Source organism: Zalophus californianus, chromosome 11, assembly GCF_009762305.2.
Source record: "Zalophus californianus isolate mZalCal1 chromosome 11, mZalCal1.pri.v2, whole genome shotgun sequence".
Classification (NCBI taxonomy): Eukaryota; Metazoa; Chordata; class Mammalia; order Carnivora; family Otariidae; genus Zalophus; species Zalophus californianus.
This window is the reverse complement of record NC_045605.1, coordinates 96,970,729-96,995,185: the sequence shown is the minus strand read 5'-3', so window position 1 is coordinate 96,995,185 and position 24,457 is coordinate 96,970,729. Positions and strand designations below refer to the sequence as shown.

At 41.5% G+C, this 24,457-nt stretch overlaps 1 protein-coding gene across 10 annotated transcripts in view; it reads left to right on the top strand.

Moving 5' to 3' along the window:
* AMBRA1 (autophagy and beclin 1 regulator 1) overlaps positions 1-24,457 on the top strand; it is a 171,896-nt gene that overhangs the window by 32,443 nt on the left and 114,996 nt on the right. For 7 of the 10 annotated variants that reach the window (XM_027581232.1, XM_027581228.1, XM_027581229.1 and 4 more), the window contains 2 exons: positions 249-315; positions 877-2,330. In XM_027581232.1, the coding sequence (XP_027437033.1) occupies positions 249-315; positions 877-2,330 (1,521 nt within the window). The remainder of the gene's footprint in view (positions 1-248; positions 316-876; positions 2,331-24,457) is intronic. The other 3 variants (XM_027581235.1, XM_027581238.1, XM_027581236.1) reach the window with 1 other exon arrangement.

Genomic DNA, 24,457 nt, shown 5'->3' with positions numbered 1-24,457 from the left:
GAAGCCTAGATGCTCTTTGAAATTATTTTTGTGATACATATTCCCTTATTCTGGCAAGTGAGAGGAGGTACCAAGAAGTATTGAGCCCTATTATTTTGATGTCTTCGAAAGTTTTGAAAGTTTCTAGCATGAAGTGGATACCTGGGTAATCCCACAGTTATCAGTAGTGATTGCTATACATTTGAACACAGGCTTCCTCTTCTCAGTTAACATCTCTGTGTGTCTGTCTTTCTCTTTTGTGTTTTCAGTCTGGTGAGATTTGATCCTCTTGGACACTACTTACTCACAGCCATTGTTAACCCCTCTAATCAGCAGGTAAGTTAGTCAGCAGTTCCAACTCCATCTAAACTGGGAGTGGTTTTCTAAACTAGCATTCCAATTCTGATTATTTTGGACTTGTAATTTGTAATGCCCAAGTGTTTCTTTTTCAGTCGAGATTGAAAACTAGCTTTGGACTGCATATTTAAAGTGCTAGCCATAGTCTTGATGGGGGAGTCCATTCTGAAACCCCCAAGTGATCACTTTATTCGAAGTAACCAGGCTATGTTGGATAGCTTGTCATTTTTGTGCCTCTGGTGGTTGACATTTTTGCTTCCCTCACTGCCTCCGTGTCAGAGAGATGCACTTTGTAAAAGAATTGGCTTGTCCCCTGTACCCATTCAGAAATGTCACTAATTGGAAGTGAATAATTTAATTCCTTAGGATGATCCTGAAGTTGAAGCCAGTTAGTCCTCAGTGCTTCAGGGTAGGGTTGTTGTCTCTCAATGAAGATTGTTTTCCTTGGCTGGTTGTCAGTAGTTAGTTTTCCTTGATTTACCTGGAGGTTCTACCTAACTGACTCACTCTCCCCCTGCCCCACCTCGCTCCACATTGCAGGGCGATGATGAACCAGAGATCCCAATAGACGGAACAGAGTTATCCCACTACCGTCAGCGTGCCCTGCTGCAATCACAGCCAGTTCGCCGGACGCCTCTCCTCCACAATTTCCTGCACATGCTGTCCTCCCGCTCCTCTGGCATCCAGGTGGGAGAGCAAAGCACAGTGCAAGATTCTGCTACCCCCTCACCCCCACCGCCTCCCCCTCAGCCCTCCACGGAGCGCCCCAGGACTTCCGCTTACATCCGGCTCCGACAGCGGGTCAGTTACCCCACAGCTGAGTGCTGCCAGCACCTTGGGATCCTGTGCCTTTGCAGCCGCTGCTCTGGCACTCGAGTTCCTTCCCTCTTGCCACACCAGGACAGTGTCCCCCCTGCTTCTGCCAGGGCTACTACCCCTTCCTTTTCTTTTGTACAGACCGAGCCCTTCCATCCCCCGGAGCAGGCCTCGTCAGCGCAGCAGGACCAGGGCCTCCTGAACCGGCCATCTGCCTTCAGTACGGTCCAGAGTAGCACTGCCGGCAACACGCTCCGCAACCTCAGTCTGGGTCCCACCCGGCGCTCTTTGGGAGGCCCTTTGTCCAGCCACCCTTCTAGGTATCACCGAGAGATAGCTCCTGGGCTAACAGGGTCCGAGTGGACCCGGACAGTGCTCAGTCTGAACTCCCGCTCTGAGGCAGAATCCATGCCTCCGCCCAGGACCAGTGCCTCTTCGGTGAGTTTGCTGTCTGTGCTGAGACAGCAGGAAGGTGGCTCTCAAGCGTCTGTGTACACTTCAGCCACAGAAGGGAGGGGTTTTCCAGCTTCAGGGTTGGCCGCTGAGTCAGATGGAGGAAGTGGCTCCAGCCAAAACAACTCAGGCAGCATTCGCCATGAGCTTCAGTGTGACCTGAGACGCTTCTTTCTGGAATATGACCGGCTTCAGGAGCTGGACCACAGCCTGAGTGGAGAAGCCCCGCAGACCCAACAGGCCCAGGAAATGCTCAATAACAACATTGAGTCCGAGAGGCCAGGCCCCTCCCACCAGCCCACCCCACACAGTAGTGAGAACAACTCCAACCTGTCCCGTGGCCACCTGAACCGCTGTCGCGCTTGCCACAACCTCCTGACCTTCAACAATGACACCCTGCGCTGGGAAAGAACCACACCCAACTACTCCTCTAGCGAGGCCAGCTCCTCCTGGCAGGTCCCCAGCACCTTCGAGGGCATGCCATCGAGTGGCAGCCAGCTGCCACCCCTTGAGCGGACTGAGGGCCAAACGCCCAGCTCCAGCAGGCTGGAGTTGAGCAGCTCTGCTAGTCCGCAGGAGGAGAGGACTGTGGGGGTGGCCTTCAACCAGGAGACGGGCCACTGGGAAAGAATTTACACCCAGTCTAGCAGATCTGGAACTGTATCACAGGAAGCCTTACATCAGGATATGCCTGAGGAGAGCTCTGAGGAAGATTCACTCAGGAGGTAAGCAGGTGCTTTCTTGTCTTCTCCTACATCCCTTACTTTTCTCCTTACGTCTCTTCCTTCAGTCCTGTAGATGTTGTGGCTGGATCTGGAGTGTCTGGGACCCATGCATCTGGTTCTGGTTTCCCTGATGTCCATTGCATCTTCTTGGAAAATCTTGCTCTGATAGTAGAGATAGGATGGGGCCTAACAGTATAAGTCACTTGATTCTGCTAGCTCCTTTTCTGGCTAAGCTCGTGAGACCTTTAGCCTTAAAGGAGAATGTAGATCAGGTTAGAGGCACAAGAGGAGTTAGAGCCATTGACTTCCTCTGCCCTGCCTTTTGACCTTCTTGGAGGATTGTATGTGCAACGCTAGTTACTGTGAAAAAAGAAAATGTCCCAGAGCGCTTAGGAATAAGTAGTAAAAGAGAATCCTGCTTGGTACAGATTAGTGTATTGGCTCTTTCTCAGTCGTGTCTCGTTGGACAGCTGTGTTCACCTTTTAAATCCTATCTTTTGGAACATTGCAACTTGACAAAAGGGAAAAGAAAATAATACGTACATATACGTACATACATATATTTATATATATAAAAAATATTTTTTATATTATTTTTTAGATAGCAAATTAGTTGCTTAGTTAAGATTCTTTGAGGAGATCTTCCAGATGGACATTCACCTCAAGGTGGGGAAGAATAATAATTCATAGAAGGAAGGCCTCTCCATACTCATATCAGCATCCCAGGCAGCTCCTCCATGGAAGAAACAGAGTGGGTGTAGCTGACCACCCACCACATGTTCCATGTATGGCTATGTGCGCATCTATCTTGATTTATTAGGGACTTCTTTCTGTAATTCTGTAAAGGTCACATCTAGCGTAATCACCAACTCCCAGAATATGCCTGTTGGATCCAAACAGCATATTGCTCTGCATTACATCCTCTGTTGAAGCAACTGAAATTTCTGACATAAGCTTCTAACAAGGGTGGGAATATGGATTGTGCACATAATGTACTTTTTATTTTGGGAGAATGCTTTAGAGAGAGTTACCCAGTTAATAAGTATTTGTTGAATGGTTACAATTTTTCCAGCACTGTGCTAGGCACTGTAGGGAATACAAAAGAAGTATAATACCTGGTCTTTACTAGCTGGGAGTGTTATTGTAGAGGCAGGACTTATTTACATGCACTTATATAAAAAATGTAGATGACCCAAATGCTTCATTGTGTGGTACTGAGATTAAATGCAGTCTCATTTCAGAGAAAGGGAAGTACCATCAGAGAAGGCTGCACAAAATCAAGTCTTGAAAGATGGGCAGGATTTGGAAAGGGAAAGACCTTTTTATTTTAGGGGACCAGCACATTCTAAGACAGGAAAGAACATGTTCAGTGCAACATGGTGGTTACTAGGGGCTGTTGCTAAGGGTAAGATAGGACACTTGGTTGGATATGAAAGATAGACAAAATAATAGAGGTTGTTACTCTGCTCATATAATTGAGACCAATTCTGGATTAACATCTCCTAAATTCCCAGCTTTGGAATATTTTGCCTTGTATAATGACCCATATTAGGAACCTGAGACTGTTACTCCTCTTTGTCAAGAGAGGTGGGAAGGTAGCAAGCACAGCGCCTGACATAGAGTAGGCATGCAAGAGGTTTATGAAAGGTAGTTGTAAAAGAACGGTCTTCAGTTCCTGCTCTAAAAGCCTCCCAGGACCTGTTTCCATAGTACCAGTGGGCTTCTGGTCAGTTAGCCTTTGTGCATTCTGTTGTAGCGGTACCTCTTCTGGTGTTGTTCTGAGAAATACCTGAGTGGTTTAAAGTAAACTCTATTTGATAATAATAAGAGGTACCAATTACTGAGGGCCTACTATGTGTTAGGTACTGTACCTTTGTATTAATTATTTCTAATTTCCACCATAACTCTGCAAGGCAGGTATTAAATGTCTCATGTTACATTTGAGGAAAGTGAGGCTCAGAGAAGTCAAGTTTCTTGTTAAAGATCCCTAAGTAGGTTGCTGAGTGGGGATTTGAATTCTAGTTTGTATGACTACATTATTTTTCTAAGCTGCCAACCATGGTATATTCCTTAGTGTGATACCTCATTTTTAGGTGAACCATTTTTATTTATTTTTAGTTTCTTTTAGTTTTTTTATTATGATAATCTTCAAACATGTAAAAATAAAGAGTAAAATATAAGTGAATTTTCATATACCTGTCATCTGACTTTAAAAATTATTAACACTTGTCCAGCTTTCATTCATCTGTATCCCCTCTTGACTCCCTCGACCCCGACATCATATAATTTCATCTGAAAATACTCTAATCTGTGTCTCTAGAGCAATGCTGTCCAGTAAAACTTTCTACAGTGATGCAAGTGTTGTGTATCTGTGCTGTCCAGTATGGTAGGCATTAGCCACATGTGGCTATTAAGCATTCGAAATGTGGCTAGTGTGAGCTGAGGAGCTACATGTACATTTTAAAATTTTAACTAAATGTAAATAGCCACGTGTGATTAAAGTATTAATCACTTCTTAATAAAAGTAGACTGTTTAAAACCCAGTAACTATGTTTGTGTTTTAAATAAAAAAGTTCAAATGCTTAAAAATGTAGGTTGTAGTAAATGAAAGCCCTTGCCATCTTGCTGTAAACGATTGTATATATATTTTTTCTTTTAAAAATATACAAATAATACACGGTTTCATTGTAAAATAAACATGATTTATGGAGTCACGAGCTAGGATGAGATGTACTGTGGGGGCTGACAGCCTCCTCAAAAGTGAGGTACATTGTAAAATATTCCAAGTGCATAGCCTTTATAGAAGGGCCATCACTTCCTCATAATTTGAGTGGCTGCATTTTAATACATTCTAATACATACAGGTGTTACTCAGTATCTTCTGCCACCTTCTGCCACCTTCAAAAAAGAGACCTGATGTTCCCTAGCTGACGAGCTGGCCCTTGCTTGGATTTCCCCAGCAGGTGTCACTGTTGGGCTGTTGCTGCCACTAGACTAGGATGGCCAGCAGGAAAGGAAGGTGTCCTTAGTCTACTTGAAGGGGGAAGGTTTATTCTTTGGCCTTGTAGTAGGAGATAGACAAAAGAAGCATATTTTGATCTTGAGTGATGCTGATTCAATTAATAATGTTTGCACGTAGAATATTGAGCACAAATAGAATACTGAGCACAAGTGTGTATTAAGCACAAGTGTGTATAGCTCTGTTGCTGAGCTGTGGTAACCAGTTCAGTTTGTCTCCTTTTTCCTGTGGGCAGTAGAGTCTTAACTCCAGCTTACAACTTACAGCTTGGGTGGCAGGCCTTTTCCTCCCCATCAGGAACTTTTTTTTTTTAAGATTTTATTTATTTATTTGACAGAGAGACACAGCGAGAGAGGGAACACAAGCAGGGGGAGTGGGAGAGGGAGAAGCAGGCTTCCCGCAGAACAGGGAGCCCGATGTGGGGCTGGATCCCAAGACTCCAGGATCGTGACCCGAGCTAAAGGCAGACACTTAACCAACTGAGCCACCCAGGCGCCCCCAGAAACTTCTTTTTGGGTCTAATAGCCCAGGATCTAGCAGAAGATCAAGGTATTATGGCTCCCTGCAGCTTGCAGCAGGAGTCCCTGTGGCTTCGAAAGGCTGGTATTAGGAAAAAGAGAAAATTATTTAAATGGCATCTTAAAACGGGAGAAAACCTAGAATGTATTTAGTCCAGCCTCTTTTTTTTTTTTAAATAGATGAAAAAACTTAGATGGGCAGAAATGACTTTTTAAGAGGTGCTTATAACAACGGTGGGATTCAAACCCTTAGGTCCTAAAGAGGGCACTCTTTCCTCCTCTTCATTTGCAATTAGTGCTTTCACGTATTCAGTTTTTCTGTCGGAACCTCTGTTGCTCCTATAGATCATGGTGGGGTGGGGGGAGTGGGCTCTTCAGTCAACTCTCTTGTAAGATACTGGAGGTCTAATAGATCATTTGTAATTAACTGTCTCTCTGTAGAAATATAACTAATACAATGTTGTAGGGATATAGGAAAAACACTGTTTTAGGTAATAGCCCATAGAACTGCACTGATGAGTTTTTTTGAAGTGATCCCAGTTTGGGAAGTTCACTATTAAAATCCCAGCAAATGGGAAATCAAAATCTGGGCCAAATCTTCCTCAACTAAATTATATCTGCATTCCTTCTCCAGGAAGGTGACAAGGCCTTTTGTCTGAAGTATTTAGTAAGATTGAGTGTGTTCTGAGAACTGATGTCTTTTGATCTGCACTTTTCCCTTATGATAAAAGACGATTGGGGAAATTTGGCCCAGAACATTGAAGCTTAGAGTTGGAACCCCGCATTTGATTTCTCAGTTTTTTTAGACTTTGTGAGGGAATTGCTTTGGAGTTAGAGCAGTCTGAAGCCTCTTGAGGCTTTGTGGGCCAACTAACTTGTTTGATGCCTCAGCACTAATCACATGGGGATTTTCCAGAGAGCGCTCAGCAGAAACATCACTGATAGAAGAAGATAAATGGATATATCTGCAGGTCTCGTCATAGGTCCACAAGAGGGAGAAGGTGACCTAGAAATTAGGAAAGCACCAGTCTTTTCAGCTTGATCATAATAAAGACAGGGGTTCATCTTTAGTAGCTTTGCTGTGCCACTGACCTTACTGGATCTAAAGAGTTTATATATATAAAATCACTTTTGATTTCTTTGGATGGGAGTATCCTCAATTTATTATTCAAAACCTAAAACAGCTGTCCCCTTTTCCTTTGAGAAAACTTCACTGAATGTCCCAAATAATCACTTTCTCTTTGTTGCTTGTACTATATAGATATTTACTTGTAATGTTGACCCAAGACCCATTATTAATGTCATATCCTTTAGTCTTCTAAGGAGTCATTGCCTTAATAATTTCTTGTTGAATAAATGAAGTGGCATTATCTAGAGTTGTACATGGAAGACAGCTTCTATAACTTGAGCTCAGGTGACCTAGAACTTGTTCCTCTGATGTTCCACTGTTGTGCTGTTTCTAAGTTGTGTACTGGTTGTCCTGAAGCCTTTAATAAGTCTTATTGCACCTGGTCTGCTGTCCTTCCTATTGGCTCCCACTGATGACTTGGGGCCTACATATTCCTTGAGTGCACCAGCGTCTACAGCTTTCTCCTTCTCTCTCTCTTTTTTTTAAGTTTTTATTTTAATCATGCTCATTACCACAAGTGCTCTCCTTAATCCCCATCACCTGTTTCCCCCATGCCCCTGCTCACCTCCCCTCTGGAAACCATCAGTTTATTCTCTATAGTTAAGAGTCTGTTTCTTGGTTTGTCTCTTTCTCTTCCCACACCTCCGCCTTTGCTCATTTGTTTTGTTTTTTAAATACCACTTATGAGTGAAATCCTATGGTATTTGTCTTTCTCTGAGTTATTTCACTTAGCATTATACTCCTAGCTCTATCCATGTCATTGCAGTTGGCAAGATTTCATTCTTTTTTATGGCTGAATAATATTCCAATGCATATGTATACACCATCTTCTTTATCCATTCATCCAACATAGGGGTGCATGTATCCCTTTGAATTAGTATTTTTGTATTCTTTGGGTAAATACCCAGTAGCGTGCTTGCTGGATCGTAGGATAGTTCTATTTTTAACTTTCTGAGGACCCTCCATATTGTTTTCCAGAGTGGCTGTACCAGTTTGCATTCCCACCAACAGTGCAAGAAGGTTCCTTTTTCTCCACATCCTCCCCAACACCTGTTGTTTTTGGTATTGTTGGTTTTAGCCATTCTGACAGGTGTGAGATGCTATCTTATTGTAGTTTTGATTTGCGTTTCCCTGATGATGAGTGATGATGAGCATCTTTTCATGTGTCGGCCATCTGGATGTCTTCTTTGGAGACATGTCTGTTCATGTCTTCTACCCATTTTTAAATTGGATTATTTGTTTTTTGGGTGTTCAGTTCTATATGGTCTTTATATATTTTGGATACTAACCCTTTATCAGATATGTTCTTCCCAAATATCTTCTCCCATTCCCTAGGTTGCCCTTCAGTTTTGTAAATTGCTTTCCTCCCTGTACAGAAGCTTTTTATTTTGATGTGGTCCATTAGTTTTATTTTTGCTTTTGTTTCCCTTGCCTCAGGGGACCTATCTAGAAAAAAGTTGCTCTAGCTGATGTCAGAGAAATGACTGTCTTGCTTTCTTCTAGGATTTTTGTTTCAGGTCTCACATTTAGATTTTTAAATTCATTTTGAATTTATTTTTGTGTATGGTGTAAGAAAGTGGTCCAGTTTCATTCATTTACACGTAGCTTTCCAGTTTTCCCAGCACCATTTGTTGAAGAGACTTTTTCCCATTGGATATTTTTTCCTTCTTTGTTGAAGATTAATTAACCGCATAATTGTGGGTTTATTTCTGGATTTTTTATTGTGTTCTATTGATCTATGTGTCTGTTATTGTGCCAGTACCATGCTGTTTTGATCACTACAGCTTTGTAATATAACCTGAAGTCCAGAAATGTGATTCCTCCAGCTTTGGTTTTTCTTTTTCAAGATTGCTTTGGCTATGAGGGATCTTTTGTGGTTCCATACAGATTTTAGGATTATTTGTTCTAGTTCTGTGAAAAATGCTGTTGGTGTTTTATAGGGATTACATTAAATGTGTAGAGTGCTTTGAGTAGTATAGACATTTTTAACAGTATTTGTTTTTCTAATCCATGAGCCTGGGATGTCTTTCTGTTTCTTTGTGTCATCTTCCATTTCTTTCATCAGTGTTTTATAATTTTCAGAGGACAAGTCTTTCACTTCTTTGGTTAGGTTTATTCCTGAGTATCTTACTATTTGTGGTGCAATTATAAACAGGATTGTTTTCTTAATTTCTCTTTCTGGTGCTTCATTACTGGTGTATAGAAATGCAACAGATTTCCATACATTGATTTTGTATCCTGCAACTTAATTCGTTTATTCTAGCAGTTTTATGGTCGAGTCTTTTGGGTTTTCTATATATAGTATCATGTCATACACAAAGAGTGACAGTTTTTCTTTACCAGTTTGGATGCCTTTTATTTCTTTTTGTTACCTGATTGCTGTGGCTAGGACTTCCGGTACCATGTTGAATAAAAGTGGTGAGAATGGACATCTTTGTGTTACTCTTGACCTTAGGGGAAAAGCTCTCAGTTTTTCCCCATTGAGGTTGTTTGCTATGGGTTTTTCATATATGACCTTTGAACATACCTATGTTGAGGTATGTTTCCCCTCTATATCTACTTTGTTGAGGGTTTTTATCATGAATGGATGCTATACTTTGTCAAATTCTTTTTCAGCGTTTGTTGAGATGATCATATGATTCTTATCCTTTCTCGTATTGATGTGATTTATCATGTTGATTGATTTGCGAATATTGAACCACCCTGGAAACCTAGGAACAAATCCCACTTGATTGTGGTGAATCATTTTTTTTAATGTATTATTGGATTCAGTTTGCTAGTATTTTGTTGAGGATTTTTGCATCTATGTTCATCAGAGATACTGGCCATACAGCTGCCTCTTGATACCATTTTCTTGGTATTTGGCTTGGCCTCTCATTGATATTAATACCTCTCATTGATATTAATACCTCTGCCAGTCAGTGTTGTTGTTTCTCCTTAAAGACTCTCTGCAGTCTCGGGGTGCCTGACTGGCTCAGTTGAAAGAGTATGTGACTTTTGATCTCAGGATCGTGAGTTTGAGTCCCATATTCGGTGTAGAGATTACTAAAAAAAATAGATAAACTTAAAAAAAAAACACAAACTCTGCAGTCTCAATGATGGAATACTTGGTCTTTAATAAAGAGTCCAAATTAGATGCGAGTAAGCCAAATTAAATGTGAAGGTTCTGTTTCCCATTGGTGCTTTATGTTTGTTTCTGTGGAAGGCTTTCACTGAATCTGCTTAGAGTAGGGTGTTTCAAATTTGAGAAAGTGGGTACTCTCATTTTTTTTTTCTTTTTGGTGTCTGAGCATTATTAAAATTATCACAATTTTTTAGTTTTGAGATGAGGGTTTTTTTTTTTTTGGTGAGGGGCAGAATCCTTATAATTAAGAGAGAGTTTTGCTTTACCTCTAATTATGCCCCTAAAAAATTAGCGGAATTGTTGTCTTTGGCATTCAAGTTACAATAAATCCTTCTTAACTTTTGAGTTCTTACTCAGAAGTTTGGCATTTGAGAACAGATAGGGAAGAATTCTCAACCAAGAGAAATTAATTTGTGATATGACCAAATCATGGCTTGTTCTGGGAATAGAGAGAAGCAGGTATTGAGAAATCAAAAAGGAGACAAAACTGATAGTGGAATAAGAAGCTTAGTTTTCAGAGAGGTATAGGGGAAGTTGGAGGAAGGTAAACCCAGGCCTTAGAGGAGAGACTGAGGAGTATGGCGAGAGCTATCACGTGTGAGTGAGGCTCTTATTATAATCTTGGGCATTGGGCTAGTGAAATAATTACTCTGATTGACTGATTGGTTCATTCATTCATTCATTCAGTTAACAAATATTTACTAAGCACCTACTGTGTGCCAGATACTGTTTAAGCACCAGCAGTGAATCTCTCCTTCTAATGGGAGAAAGACAATAAACAAATAGATAAAATATCTAGCTAGTATGCCAGGTGGTAATAAGTTCTACGGAGAAGAATATTTTAAAACGTAGGAGGTGCTGGGATGGAAGTTTGCATTGTTAAATAGGGGATCAAAGGAAGTCTGGGAAGGTGACATTGGAGCAGAGACCTCAAGGAAGTAAGAGGGTCAACTCTGTAAACATAGGGGGCAAGGGCATTCTAGAAGAGAGAAGGGCAAATGCAAAATCCCTGAGACGCTTGGCTGGAGCACAGCGAAGGATGGCATGAGAGAAGATGACAGTAGAGAGGTGATGGGGATCGGATTATGCAGGGCCTTCTAAGCCATTTAAGGGATTTTACGTCTTACTCAGAGTGGTTTGGAAAGCCATTGGAAGCAGAGTAGCATGATCTTATATTTTTAAAGGATCACTGTGGCTGGTGATTGAGAATAGACTGAAGAGGCTCTGCTAAATAGGGTAAGTTAAAGTTAGGCAACATCACACGGTTTTAGATTCATTTGTGTCTTGAGACTGGTGAAAACCAGAAGGCAGGAGTCAATGATTATGTCAGAATTAGAAAGGCCTTAAATGTTTGGATGAAAAGTTGCTAAATAAATAAAGAAAGCCTCTCTGCAGGCAGTCTTATCTGCAGTAAAGCCTTGCCCCCCCCAACCATAATGGCATGTTATTGAAACTTTGAGAAAGGGAGAGCCTCAAAAAGCTATAGTGAACGAGAGATAATCAGTGGAAATTTTGAGATGTCTGTTGTTTTCTGCTTGTAAAACAAATACAAATTCATTTGTAAAAATTCAAACATTACAGAAATGTGTGATATAGAAAGAATGTTCTCTGCAGTGCTAATTCGTTAACAATTTGTGTTAACTCCAGAATTTTTTTTCTATGTAAATAAAAACACATTTTTTCTTTATTTGTAAAAATGGGATCATACTAAATCTACTGTTTTGCCATTTACATGTTTCACTTAATATGTCATGGACATTTTTCAATGTTGGTGTATATAGAGCTGTTGCATCCTTTTTGACAGTGGCATAGTATTCCAGCAATTGAATGCACTATAATTAATTTAACTAGTGCCTTGTTGATAGAATCTGGATTGTTTCTGTGACAGACAGAGCTGTGTCATCTTTGTGTACTTGTGCAGGTGTTTCTAGAGGAGGATGAATTTTTAGAAGTACAATTGCTGGGGCCAAAAAGTATATGGACATTGCTAATGGTAAATGAAAATTAATTGTATAGTATTATTACTAATTCAAGATATTTTCTATTTCCGGGCGCCTGGGTGGCTCAGTTGGTTAAGCAACTGCCTTCGGCTCAGGTCATGCATGATCCTGGAGTCCCGGGATCGAGTCCCACATCGGGCTCCCTGCTCAGCAGGGAGTCTGCTTCTCCCTCTGACCCTCTTCCCTCTCGTGCTCTCTATCTCTCATTCTCTCTCTCTCAAATAAATAAAATCTTAAAAAAAAAAAAGATATTTTCTATTTCCAATTTTATTTCAAGTGAATATAATTTCATAGATTGGGACTCATAATCCTGGTTTGCTTTTTTTTTTTTCTTCTCCCATAAGATCGTAAGTTTCTCAGGAGTAAATTCTCCTACCACTGGGTTTTTCAGGAACCTTGTTTCTCAAGGTTGAAAAGGACTTTTGTTTTCTTAATTCTAAATATCTGCCACTTGGAGATGTTCATATACTTATCTTCTCCAGCCGTTTTGTATGAGGGAGACATAATCTTGGTTCCATCTTTGACATTCACTTACTGGCTTTAGGCTACCTAAGTCTTCAGGGCCTTCTTAAATGATTGGGAGAAACCAGGCATTTTTTGCCCTATCATAAGGCAGTAACATTTAGATATTTGACTTATTTGTCTTTGGGGGTTTCTTTCTTTGGCAATATGAGGGTGAGGGTAGTGTGGAAGAGAGGTACCAGTGTTAATCTTTTTCACCTTCACTGCTCACCTGCCCAACGAGGTCACTCTGTATTTGAGCCTCTTTGAATTATGAGCATGATCCCTGGTTATATCTTTATATCAGAGGTTGGCAGACTTTTTCTATGAAGGGCAAGATAGTGAATATTTCAGGCTTTTGTAGGCCATACCGTCTCTGATGCAGATATTGAACTCTGCCATTGTAGCATGAAAGCAGCCAGAGACCACATGTAAGTGAATGAATGTGGCTGTGTTCCAATAAAATTTTATTTATAGACACAAATGCGATTTTCATATACTTTTCACGTGTCATGAAAGAGTCTTTTGATGTTTTTCAGCTATTTAAAAATATAAATACCATTTTTAGCTCATGCGCTGTACAAAAATCGGTGGCAGGCCAGATTTGGCCGACAGCCGTGGTTTGCCAATCCCTGCTTTATGTATACGTGATTTGGAAGAGAGTCAGGTGCTATAGTAATAGAAGGCATTATGATCATGAAGGCTCTGAAGAGGTAGGTAGGGGACTCCAGCACTGGTTCTCTCTCTCTGCTTTGGACTAGATGTCCTAGGTATTGGCTCTTAAAAGATTCTCTGCTGGTTAAGAGCAGGCATAAGTGCATGAAGAGTTTCTAGTTTCCTCTGGTATCTGCCCTGAAGCAAGGTTTTCCAGCCTTGCTTTGTATCTGTCTTGGGAATTGTTCGCAAGTGAGAAGGCTTGCCCTGGTGTGGGGGAGGGTGTGAGCCTCCAGGCCCTGCAAGGCAGTATGCTTGACAAGCAGCCCTTCTCCCACTGCAGGTCAAATTAGCACCTGTTAAGACTGATCTAAATTATCCCCCATCATCCCTCTCTCTGGGGCTGGATGGTGTAGAGCTGGCTGTGTGCTTTGTATACACACTGTGAACTTGAAAAGATGTAATCGCTTCTGTCAGCTCCGAGTGTTGGAGTGTTACAGGGACTACAGTGGGATTCTATGTGTGTGCTGCAGATACACTGGGAGCAATTTCCCGAGTACTCATTCTTCCCCCTTCAGATCCCCTTCTCTACCGTATCTGTTCACAGTAGTGCTCTAAAGGGTGCGTTGGAGGTTTTGCTAAGACAATAACACCAGGTGTATGGGGTTCTGTTTGCATAATATATCTTGCTTATTGTAATCGGTCCCAGCTCATTAGAGCTATGCAGGTAGCTTCTCCTCCTCCTCTTAGATTTCTTATATATTTATGGGGACAGGAGGATCCAGTATATCTTTCTTCTCCTTTTGGGAGCACCCCAGACAACATATTTGTGTGAGCAAATTTGGCTTTAGTGTGTGGGCCTGTAGCATTAATCCAGAGATTGCAAAATAACCTCAGGTATGTTTATTTGCCCTTACAGTGTTTCTAAAAATTTCAGGTTTTTTTCCCACATAAGTCCAGATTTCTGGATTCTATTGGAAAAAAAAAAAATTAGAAGATCTGGCTTGTATTCCTACATAATAACTAACAGTAGGAGTTGAGTAGTTATTGCCCCTTTAGTCAGAGCATGGAAGTTTCTTTGTGCCTTAATTTGTACTGGGCTGTTATTTATGTTTCTTAACTTAATTTCAATTTCGTGTTGGTTACCTCTGCATTAGCTCAAGCAAAACGTTGATGGTTTTGTGTAAGCAAGTGGTTTTTTTTTTTTAAAGATTTTATTTATTTATTACAGAGAGAGACGCAGCGAGAGAGGGAACACAAGTGGGGGGAGTGGGAGAGGGAGAGGGAGAAGCAGGCTTCCCGCGGAGCAGGGAGCCCGATGTGGGGCTCCATCCCAGGGCCCTGAGATCATGACCTGAGCCGAAGGCAGAGGCTTAACTGACTGAGCCACCCAGGCACCCCTACCCCCCTTTTTTTTAAAGTAGGCTCCATGCCCAACATGGGGCTTGAATTCACAACCCTGAGATTAAGGGTCTCATCCTCTGTGGACTGAGCCAGCCAACTGCCCAGTCAGCTTCACCTAGGGGAGGCACTGGGCATTGCACTATCATCTCCTCTACCCAACCCCTCCTGCCTAATTCACCCGCAAGGGGTCCCCTGCTGGCTGTTAGCTGATGTGCTGACAGCCCCCTCACCTGAGAAGCTGCCTGACTTTTTTAATAGCAAAAATTAATAAACTCCTCCTCTGTTTCCAAAGAGGGAAAGTGGGGGTGCCAGGCTTATTTGCTGGCTGGGTCAGACTTTAGTGAGCAGCTTTCTGTTATGTCAGGTTATACAGTATGAAAGTAACCTTTCTTTGAAGATGGACTGTGTGAAATCTTGGAGAAGAATGCCTGCACCTCTCCCTGTGAGCAGAGTACTTTGGGGAGAGGGGTGGGTTCCAGTGAAAAGGCTGCTTGGGTGCCACCTGCCAGGAAATTAAAATCAAGTTAGAGCAGAAAATTGTAATAATAAAGGAATCAAAGACTGAAAGTATGACCTCGTCATAAAAAGAGAGTCAGTTTGTTAACATTGTGCCCCTTTCCTTTGCTGCCTCAGAGGCTATGAGTGTGAATCTTTTTACTTCTTTTACTTTTTTCCTCCCCTACACATGTTCCCATACATTTCTCAGTTTTCCTCTCTTCCTGCTGTCTCCTTGGATCACTTCACCTTAGCAAGGTGGCTTTTATCCTTTCTTTGTTCTGCTGGCAAATGTGACCTCCTCCTTTTTTTGGTCTATCTTAATTGTGATAAAAAACACACCAATTTACCCTCTTAATTTTTAAATGTGCAGTATGGTTAAGTGTATACATAGAGTTGGACAACAGATCTCTGGAACTTTTCTTTTTGCATGAGTGGAACACTATACTCCTTGAACAATTTTCCATTCTCCCCACCCCCCATCCCTGGCAACTGCCATTCTGTTTTCTTTTTCTGTAAGTTTGATTACTTTAGAAACCTCATTTAAGAGGAGTCACGCAGTATTTGTCTTTTTGTAATTGGCTTATTTCACTTAGTACAATGTCCTCAGGGTTCATCCATGTTGTAGCGTGCGACAGGATTTCTTTTTTTTTTTTTTTTTTAAAGATTTTATTTATTTGACAGAGGGAGACACACAGCAAGAGAGGGAACACAAGCAGGAGGAGTTGGGACAGGGAGAAGCAGGCTTCCCGCCGAGCAGGGAGCCCGATGTGGGACTGGATCCCAGGACCTGAGATCATGACCTGAGCTGAAGGCAGATGCCCAATGACTGAGCCACCCAGGCACCAGGATTTCCTTCTTTTTAAAGGCTGAATAATATTCCACTGTATATACATTTTCTTTACCCATTCATCTGTCGATGGACATTTAGGTTACTTCCACATCTTGTCTATTGTGAGTAATTCTGCAGTGAACATGGGAGGACAAATATCTCTTTCAGATCTTGTTTTCAGTTCTTTTGCATATATACTCAGAAGGAAGATTGCTGGATCATATGGTAGTTCTATTTTTGATTTTTTGAGAAGCTTCTATACTGTTTTTCACAGTGGCTGCATCATTTTACAATCCCACCAGCAATGTGCCAGTGTTCCAATTTCTCTACATCCTCACCAACATTTTGATTTCCTGTTTTTTTTTTGGCAGTGCCCATCCTAATGGGCATGAGGTGGGTATCTCATTGTGCCTTGATTTGCATTTCCTGATGATGAGTGATGTTGAGGGTCTTTTCATATACTTGTCCATTTGTAGATTTTTTTTCTAAAGATTTTTATTTATTTGAGAGTGAGAGAGAGAGACAGAGAATGAGAGAGTGCACAAACAGGGGGGAGGGGCAGAGGCAGAGGGAGAAGCAGACTCCCTGCTGAGCAGGGAGCCTGATGTGGGACTCCATCCCAGGACCCCGGGATCATAACCTGAGCCAAAGGCAGACGCTTAATTGACTGAGCCACCCAGGCGCCCTGTAGATCTTTTTTTAAGATTTATTTATTTTAGTGATAGAGAGAAAGCATGCATGCATGTGGGGGGGAAGGGGAGGGATAGAGGGAAAGGGAAAGAGAATCCCAAGTAGACTCCCTGCTGAGTATGGAGTCCAGTGCGGGCTTGAGATCATGACTTGAGCCAAAATAAAGAGTCAGATACTCAACTGACTAAGCCACCCAGGCACCCCCGTTTGCATATCTTCTTTGGATAAATGTCTGTTCAAGTCATTTTTTTCCCATTTTTTAATTGGGTTATTTGGTTTTTGGTGTTTTTTTGGTTAAATTGTAGGAGTTCTTTATATATTCTGGATAGTAACCCCTTATCTGGTAGTTTGCAAATATTTTCTTCTATTCAGTAGATTCCCTTTTTACTCTTTTGATTATTTCCTTTGCTGTGCATAAGTTTTTTAAATTTTACACAGCCCCATTTGTCTTTGTTTTTGTTGCCTTTGCTTTTGGTCTCCTATCTAAGAAATCATAGTTCCTTCTAGTGTCATAAAACTTTTCCCCTTTTTTTTTCTTTTTTTTTTGGTTTTCCCCCTGTGTTTTCTTCTAAGAGTTTTTATAGTTTCAGGTCTTACATTTAGGTCTTTTTTTTTTTTTTTTTAAGATTTTATTTATTAGAGAGAGAGAGCACAAGCATAGGGGAGGGGTAGAGGGAGAAGCACATTCCCCCTGAGCAGGGAGCTGACACAGGACTTGATTCCAAGACCCTGGGATCATGACCTGCGCCAAAGGCAGTTGCTTAACTGACTGAGCCACCTAGGCACCCTTACATTTAGATCTTTAATCCATTTTGAGTTAATTTTTAGGTATGGTGTAAGGTAAGGGCCCATCTTCATTCTTTTGCATGTGGATAGCCAGTTTTCCTAGTGCTATTTGTTGGAGAAACTATCAGTTCTCCATTGTCTGGGGGCATCTTGTTTTTTTTTTTTTTTTTTTTAATAGGCTCCATGCCCTACATGGGGCTTGAACTCATGACCCTGAGATCAAGAGTCACATGCTCTACTGACTGAACCAGCCATGTGCCCCACCATTGTCTATGGAGTCTTGACACCTTTGTCAAACATCATTTGACCATATACACAAGGGTTTATATCTGGGGGTCTCTATTCTGTACTGTGTCCCTGCCTTTATACCAGTACCATAGTGTTTTGATTACTGTAGCTTGGTAATATATTTTGATATAAGGAAGTGTCAGGTCTCTAGCTTTGTTTTGCTTTCTCAAGATTGTTTTGGTTATTACACTATATAGTTAACTAACTGGACTTTGAATAAAAACTTAAAAAAAAGGGCGCCTGGGTGGCTCAGTTGGTTAAGCGACTGCCTTCGGCTCAGGTCATGATCCTGGAGTCCCGGGATCGAGTCCCACGTCGGGCTCCCTGCTCGGCAGGGAGTCTGCTTCTCCCTCTGACCCTCCCCCCTCTCATGTACTCTCTCTCTCAAATAAATAAATAAATCTTTAAAAAAAAAAAACTTAAAAAAAAGATTGTTTTGGCTCTTGTCCTTTGAGATTCCATTTGAATTTTGGGTGTTTTTTTCTCTTTCTGTAAAAAAAGCCAATGGAATTTTGGTAGAGATTGCATTGAATCTGTAGATTGCTTTGGGTAATATGGACATTTTAACAATATTAAGTCTTCTGATCCCTGAACCCGGGATGTCCTGCCATTTATTTGTGCTTTCTTTACTTTCTTTCAGCAGTGTTTTATAGTTTCAGTGTACAAGTCTTTCACCTCTTTGGTTAAGTTAATTTCTGAGTATTTTATTCTTTTTGATGCTGCTGTAAATAGGACCATTTTCTTAATTTCCTTTTCAGCAAATGTAATCCTTTTAAAATTAAAACAAGGAACTTTTTTTTTCTTTAAATTTCTCCAATCTAGTGTCTTCCCAGAAGTCCAGCAGTCTTCTCTGCATGCTTTTCTGATTCCTTTTCATACTTGTCTCTTACAAGTTCTCAGAAAGAACTAAGGCAGAAGCTGGGCTGATCATTTTCTTTTAGCCCCTTGGAAGGCAAAGGAGCGTTGTAATATTCATCCTAACAGAGTTGCTGACTTTTTAGTCCCTCATAGAGCCACTAAATTTGGCAGTGATCTTAGATGGTACTGTTTTGGATATGATAAGTTCAGAGAGTTGGGGTAGATAGATCAGAATGTGTTTATTGTGTGCTCTTTGGCTGGTGGTTCTTAAAGCATGGTCCCTAGACCAGGAACATCAACATCTTCTGGGAACTTGTTAGAAATACAAGTTCCTGGGCTCACCCCAGATTTATTGAATCAGAAACTTGGGGTGGGAGACCATGTAATCTTCATTTTTAACAAGCTCTCCAGGTGGTTTTGATACACACTAAGTTAGAGAACACTATTTTAGACCACCTAGGAACTCTTTTAACACCATTGCCACCATTCCCCCAAATTTCTGTAGTGTGCTAAGATCCCTTGCATTATTCATCACCTTTTATTTTTCCTTTTGCTCTTGTCCCGTATGATGCAATGTTGCTTTAACTCTCATAGTCTCCTTCTCTCTTCTTGTAACGTGTACTAATAGAAAGATACAGAGTTGAGCATCACTGGATTCAATTTCTGGCTCTGTTTTGTGACCTTGGGCAGTTAAGTAGCCTTTCTGAAGATCTGTTTTATCAATTGGAAAATTCTGTGAGGGTTAGATGAGTAAAGCACTAGTTACTTTTGCAAATTTAGATGCTCAAGAAATGTCTGCTCTTTTCCCCTTTGTCCTGTTACCCTGCTCAAAATACAAAACAAAACGGGCGCCTGGGTGGCTCGGTCAGTTAAGCATCTGCCTTCGGCTCAGGTCATGAACCTAGGGTCCTGGGATTGAGCCCCACATTCCGCTTCTCCCTCTACCCACTGCTTCCGTCCTGCTTGTTCTCGCTCTCTCTCTGTCTCTGACAAATAAATAAAATCTTAAAAAAAAAAAAAAAACAAGGGGCGCCTGGGTGGCTCAGTCATTGGGCGTCTGCCTTCGGCTCGGGTCGTGATCCCGGGGTCCTGGGATCAAGCCCTGCATCGGGCTCCCTGCTTGGGAACCCTGCTTCTCCCTCTCCCACTGCCCCTGCTTGTGTTCCCTCTCTCGCTGTGTCTCTCTCTGTCAAATAGATAAAAATCTTTAAAAAAGAAATTGGGAGATCTAAAAGTGGGTAGAAAAGGTATTTAAAGAAAAAAAACAAAACAAAACAAAAACCTTTTGCCATGGCATATTGCCTGCAGATTTTTTTTTTTTTTGGTCGGTATTATTTTGGGGGCTTCAGGTTTTATGGGGTATCTGTGAAATCTCATCATAGAAAATTGGAACAAACCAAGTTCGTAAAAAAGTGAGGTGCCTATGAAGGGTGGATAAGGAATGGTTATTGAGATAAAGCTGGTGCTAGTTACTTCCATTAGTCACTTGCAGTGGACACAGTGAAGTTCTGTATTAGAAAGTTCAATAATACAGAAAGTAATTTGGCTCATAGCAAGAGAATGGGATATTATCTTCATTTTTCCTGCACTTTCTTTCTCTCTCTTTCTTTCTCTCTCTCTCTTTCTCTTTCTTTCTCTCTCTCTTTCTCTCTCTCTCTCTCTCTCTCTTTCTTTCTCTCTCTCTTTCTTTCTCTCTCTCTCTTTCTCTCTCTCTCTCTTTCTTTCTCTCTCTCTCTCTCTTTCTTTCTTTTGTAGGCTCCACACCTAGTGTTAAGCCCAACACAGGGCTTAAACTCAGGACCCTGAGGTTAAGACCTGAGCTGAGCTAAGAGTCAGACTGCTTCTGACTGACTGAGTCACCCATGCGCCCCTTTCTTGCACTCTCTTACAGTGATTTGTGCAAAAGAAACGGGTCCTGCCTCATGATAAAGGAGGGAGCATAAATAGCCTTAATTTCCCAAATTCTAGGGCCACCTTCTACATTAAGAGGGAGCCATCCAGGGCAGAATATGTTTCAGAAAGATAGAGCCTGACTGGGATAAGGAGGAGAGTATAGCAAGTCTTTCTAAATTGACATTGACATTTCTGACCAATACCAGGACTTTGTGCTTTGGACACTGAGCAGGTTTGTGCTGAGTTTTAAGATCTGTTTCCAGATGTCTTGTTTGGTGTTTTGTTTTTTGTTTTTGTTTTTGTTTTTTTTTAAAGATTTTATTTATTTATTTGAGAGAGAGAGAGAATGAGAGAGAGCATGAGAGGCAAGAGGTTCAGAGGGAGAAGCAGACTCCCTGCTGAGCAGGGAGCCCGATGTGGGACTCGATCCCGGGACTCCAGGATCATGACCTGAGCCGAAGGCAGTCGATTAACCAACTGAGCCACCTAGGCGCCCCTGGTGTTTTGTTCTGGTAGCCAAGTTTCCTTTGGGTACAGATGTGATTACTTCAGGCTTGTAATTAACTTCATGGACTTAGTTCTAATGCTGCTATTTTGACTAGCTTGAAAGTTCTACAAGATCAGAAACTATTTCATTCATTTGTTGATGTATAACCAACCACACAACAAAACTTAGTGACTTAAAATAACAATTTTATTACCTTCCATTTTTCTTTGGGTAGACTGGGCTCGGATGGGAAGTTCTTTTGGTCTTGCCTGAGGTCTCTCTAGAGTCACCTGGAGGCTCAGTTGGGACGGCTAGGCCTCTCCCTCTTCCTGTAGTCTCAGGGACTCCTCTCTCCATGTGCCCTTTCCAGCCAACTAGCCAGACTTTTTACTTAGCAGCTTAAGGCTTCCCAAAGTGACAGTTCCAAAAGGGAAGAATGGAAGCTGTCAGTTCTCTTAAAGGCTAGGGCCAGAACTGTCACAGCTTGCCACATTCTCTTGGTTAAAGCAAGAACAGAGTGGTCTAGATTCAGTGTGGGAGGAGACCATACAAGGACAAGAATACTAAGAAGTATGGTTCTCTGGGGTCCATTTTTGGAGACTACTACAGGAACCATATCTATTTTATATACTAATATATACCCAATGGTTGACACTTAATAAATACTTGGGATTTGAATCAGTGATTGGATAGACTAACAGATTGGTGGATGACTGACTGATCTTATCAGTTGAGTGAGGTTCATGTGATTCTTAGGGTTCAGATACCCACCCATGTTTATGCCCCTACGGTGCTCGTCCTTCTCGACACATGTTTTCTTTCTGGGAAATCACCTTTTTAGGCATAGTGACGTGGGTGACCAGAGTGCATCATATTCCCTGCAGACACTTAGGGAGTTGTAATCCCAGGGAGAAAAGAATAATTGGTATTCATTGGACTGTGTGGTGGCTACTGTACATATGTTCTTATTTATAGCAACCTTGTGGAATAGGGATTTCCCTTTAAATTTGGACATTGAAGATAATGGACTTTCCCAAGGCCACATAGCTAGTAAGTGACACGAGATGATGAATTTAAGCTGTATTCTCAGGGCTCTTGACTGCCTTACTCGGAAGAGCATGCAACTCCTGATCTCAGGGTTGTGAGTTTGAGCCCCACACCGGGTGTAGAGATTATTTAAATAAATAAAAAATAAAAAATAAAAATAAACTTCATTCTCATTCTAAAGCTAAAGCACTGACTTGTGTCCTTTATTAGTTATTCAGAGTTTCCCTTGCTTAGTCTTAGACATTAAGATATATCAGAGGTGTTTTCAAGAGCAGCTAATAGCGTTAACATTTGGGGCTGGATAATTCTTTTTTTTTTTTAAGATTTTATTTATTTGACAGAGAGAGACACAGGAGAGAGGGAACACAAGCAGGGGGAGTGGGAGAGGGAGAAGCAGGCCTCCCACTGAGTGGGGAGCCCAATGTAGGGCTCGATTCCAGGACCCTGGGATCATGACCTGAGCCGAAGGCAGACATTTACCGGCTGAGCCACCCAGGCGCCCCGGGGCTGGATAATTCTTTATTGTGGGAGTCTGTGCTATGCATTGTAGGATGCTGAGCAGTATCCCTGACTTTTATCCACTAGATGCCGGTGCACTCTCCCCACGCATTTACAACTGTGTCTCCAGACATTGCCATATGTCCCCTGGGGGGATCCCCTCCCATTGAAAATTTATTTCATGATGTGCTGTCCTTCAGTTTTGCTGTTTTTTTTTTTTAATTCTCATAAGGAACTGGCAGTGTCTTCAAACCACCTCATTCTTGTAATAGTTGTAATAGTACTACCCTGGTTCTTTTTTTTTCTAAGTAGGCTCCACGCGGGGCGTGGAGCCCAAGGCAGGGCTTGAACTCGCAGGTCTTGAATTCACAACGCTGAGATCAAGAGTTGGATGCTTAATCGAGCCACCCAGGTGCTCCTGCCTGATTCTGATGGTCTTGAGTCATGCCTTTCTCTCATTACCTCTCTCCTCTTTTGCCTTGTCTTTTTGCTTTTGTCTGTGATTCCCCTCTATCAAATGCAGCTAAACAAAGTAGTGTTTTTAAGGACTTTTTTTTACACAGGTATCGATTTAGCAGGCATTCACATCCCTGAGATTACAAGCATTTGTGGTAGTGAAAAAAGGCAGTTTACATCTTCTAATTATGGTAGAGGGGGAAAGGTATAATATTTTTTTATTTTTTTTTTAAAGATTTTATTTCTTTAATTGACAGAGCGAGAGAGGGAACACAAGCAAGGGGAGTGGGCAAGGGAGAAGCAGGCTTCCCACTGAGTGGGGAGCCCGATGAGGGGCTCGATCCCAGGTCCCTCGGACCATGACCTGAGCTGAAGGCAGTTGCTTAACCAACTGAACCACCCAGGCGCCTCAAGGTATAATATTTAGTAAGCTGAGAATTAAATGGCTTCCAGGCTCCACAGAGTTAATCTTCAGGGTAGTGTTTGATTGACATGCTGGAGGATGTTAATGTGCAGTTCTTTTGGGGAACGGGGGAGGAAAGTGGAAATTGCAGTTTCTCTACTAATTGTACTTTAGGTGTCATTTATGACAATTTCATGTTGTCTAGACAGAGGGAAATGGTGGAGAAATTATTCTAGTGGAGTCAAATGCGAGTCCAAAAGGAATCAAGAAGGTTGCTGAAGTCAGGATCAGGGTAGAAGAGCAAGTCGTATCCCCCCAGAGGCAAATCAGTGAAAATCAGATGTCACCAAGAGAAGCAGCTCAGAATGAACCCAGGATGTAAGAAAGGGATCGTACTCAGAGCTTTCTATTCGCTCAAGGGCTAACAGTGGATGGTTTGGGGGCCCAGCTGGAGTCTCTGCCCCTTGCCTATTTCTGTAGACTCCAGAAACCTCATTACAGACATGAGCCAGGAAAGCTGCCTCTTTGCCTCTGGTTAGTAAATGCTCCAGCCCACTGTGTGTTTCTTTTTCCTCATTCTCTTGTAAGTCTTCATTTACTAACTCTCTTTGCCCTCCTGATGTTGGCCCTAAGGCTTTGCTTCATATTATAATATATAGTGTTTACGATATACCAGGGTCAGTGGCCTGTCATTTAAGAACAGATGGCCTTTGTAAAGGGTTTTTTAAATTTCAGATTAGGAATAGAAATGTGAAAAATGATCTAGGAAGAAGTGTACAGGTTTGCTGTTATTGAAGCAGTAAATGATTCTACCCAGTATAGTCATTGTAGAATTAGTTGGTATAGGTATAGCCTTTTTTGGAATTATCTATTATTCTGAATAAAATTAGCTGAGAAATTAGGATTATTGGATTTTGTAAATCTCTTCTTGATTTTGGAGGAAACCAGTCAATTAGGATATACTGCCTCTTAATTAAAATCTAAACCTGTATATCACAGCTGTTGCTTGTCTGGCTATGTGTGAGTATCAGAACTACTTGTGGAA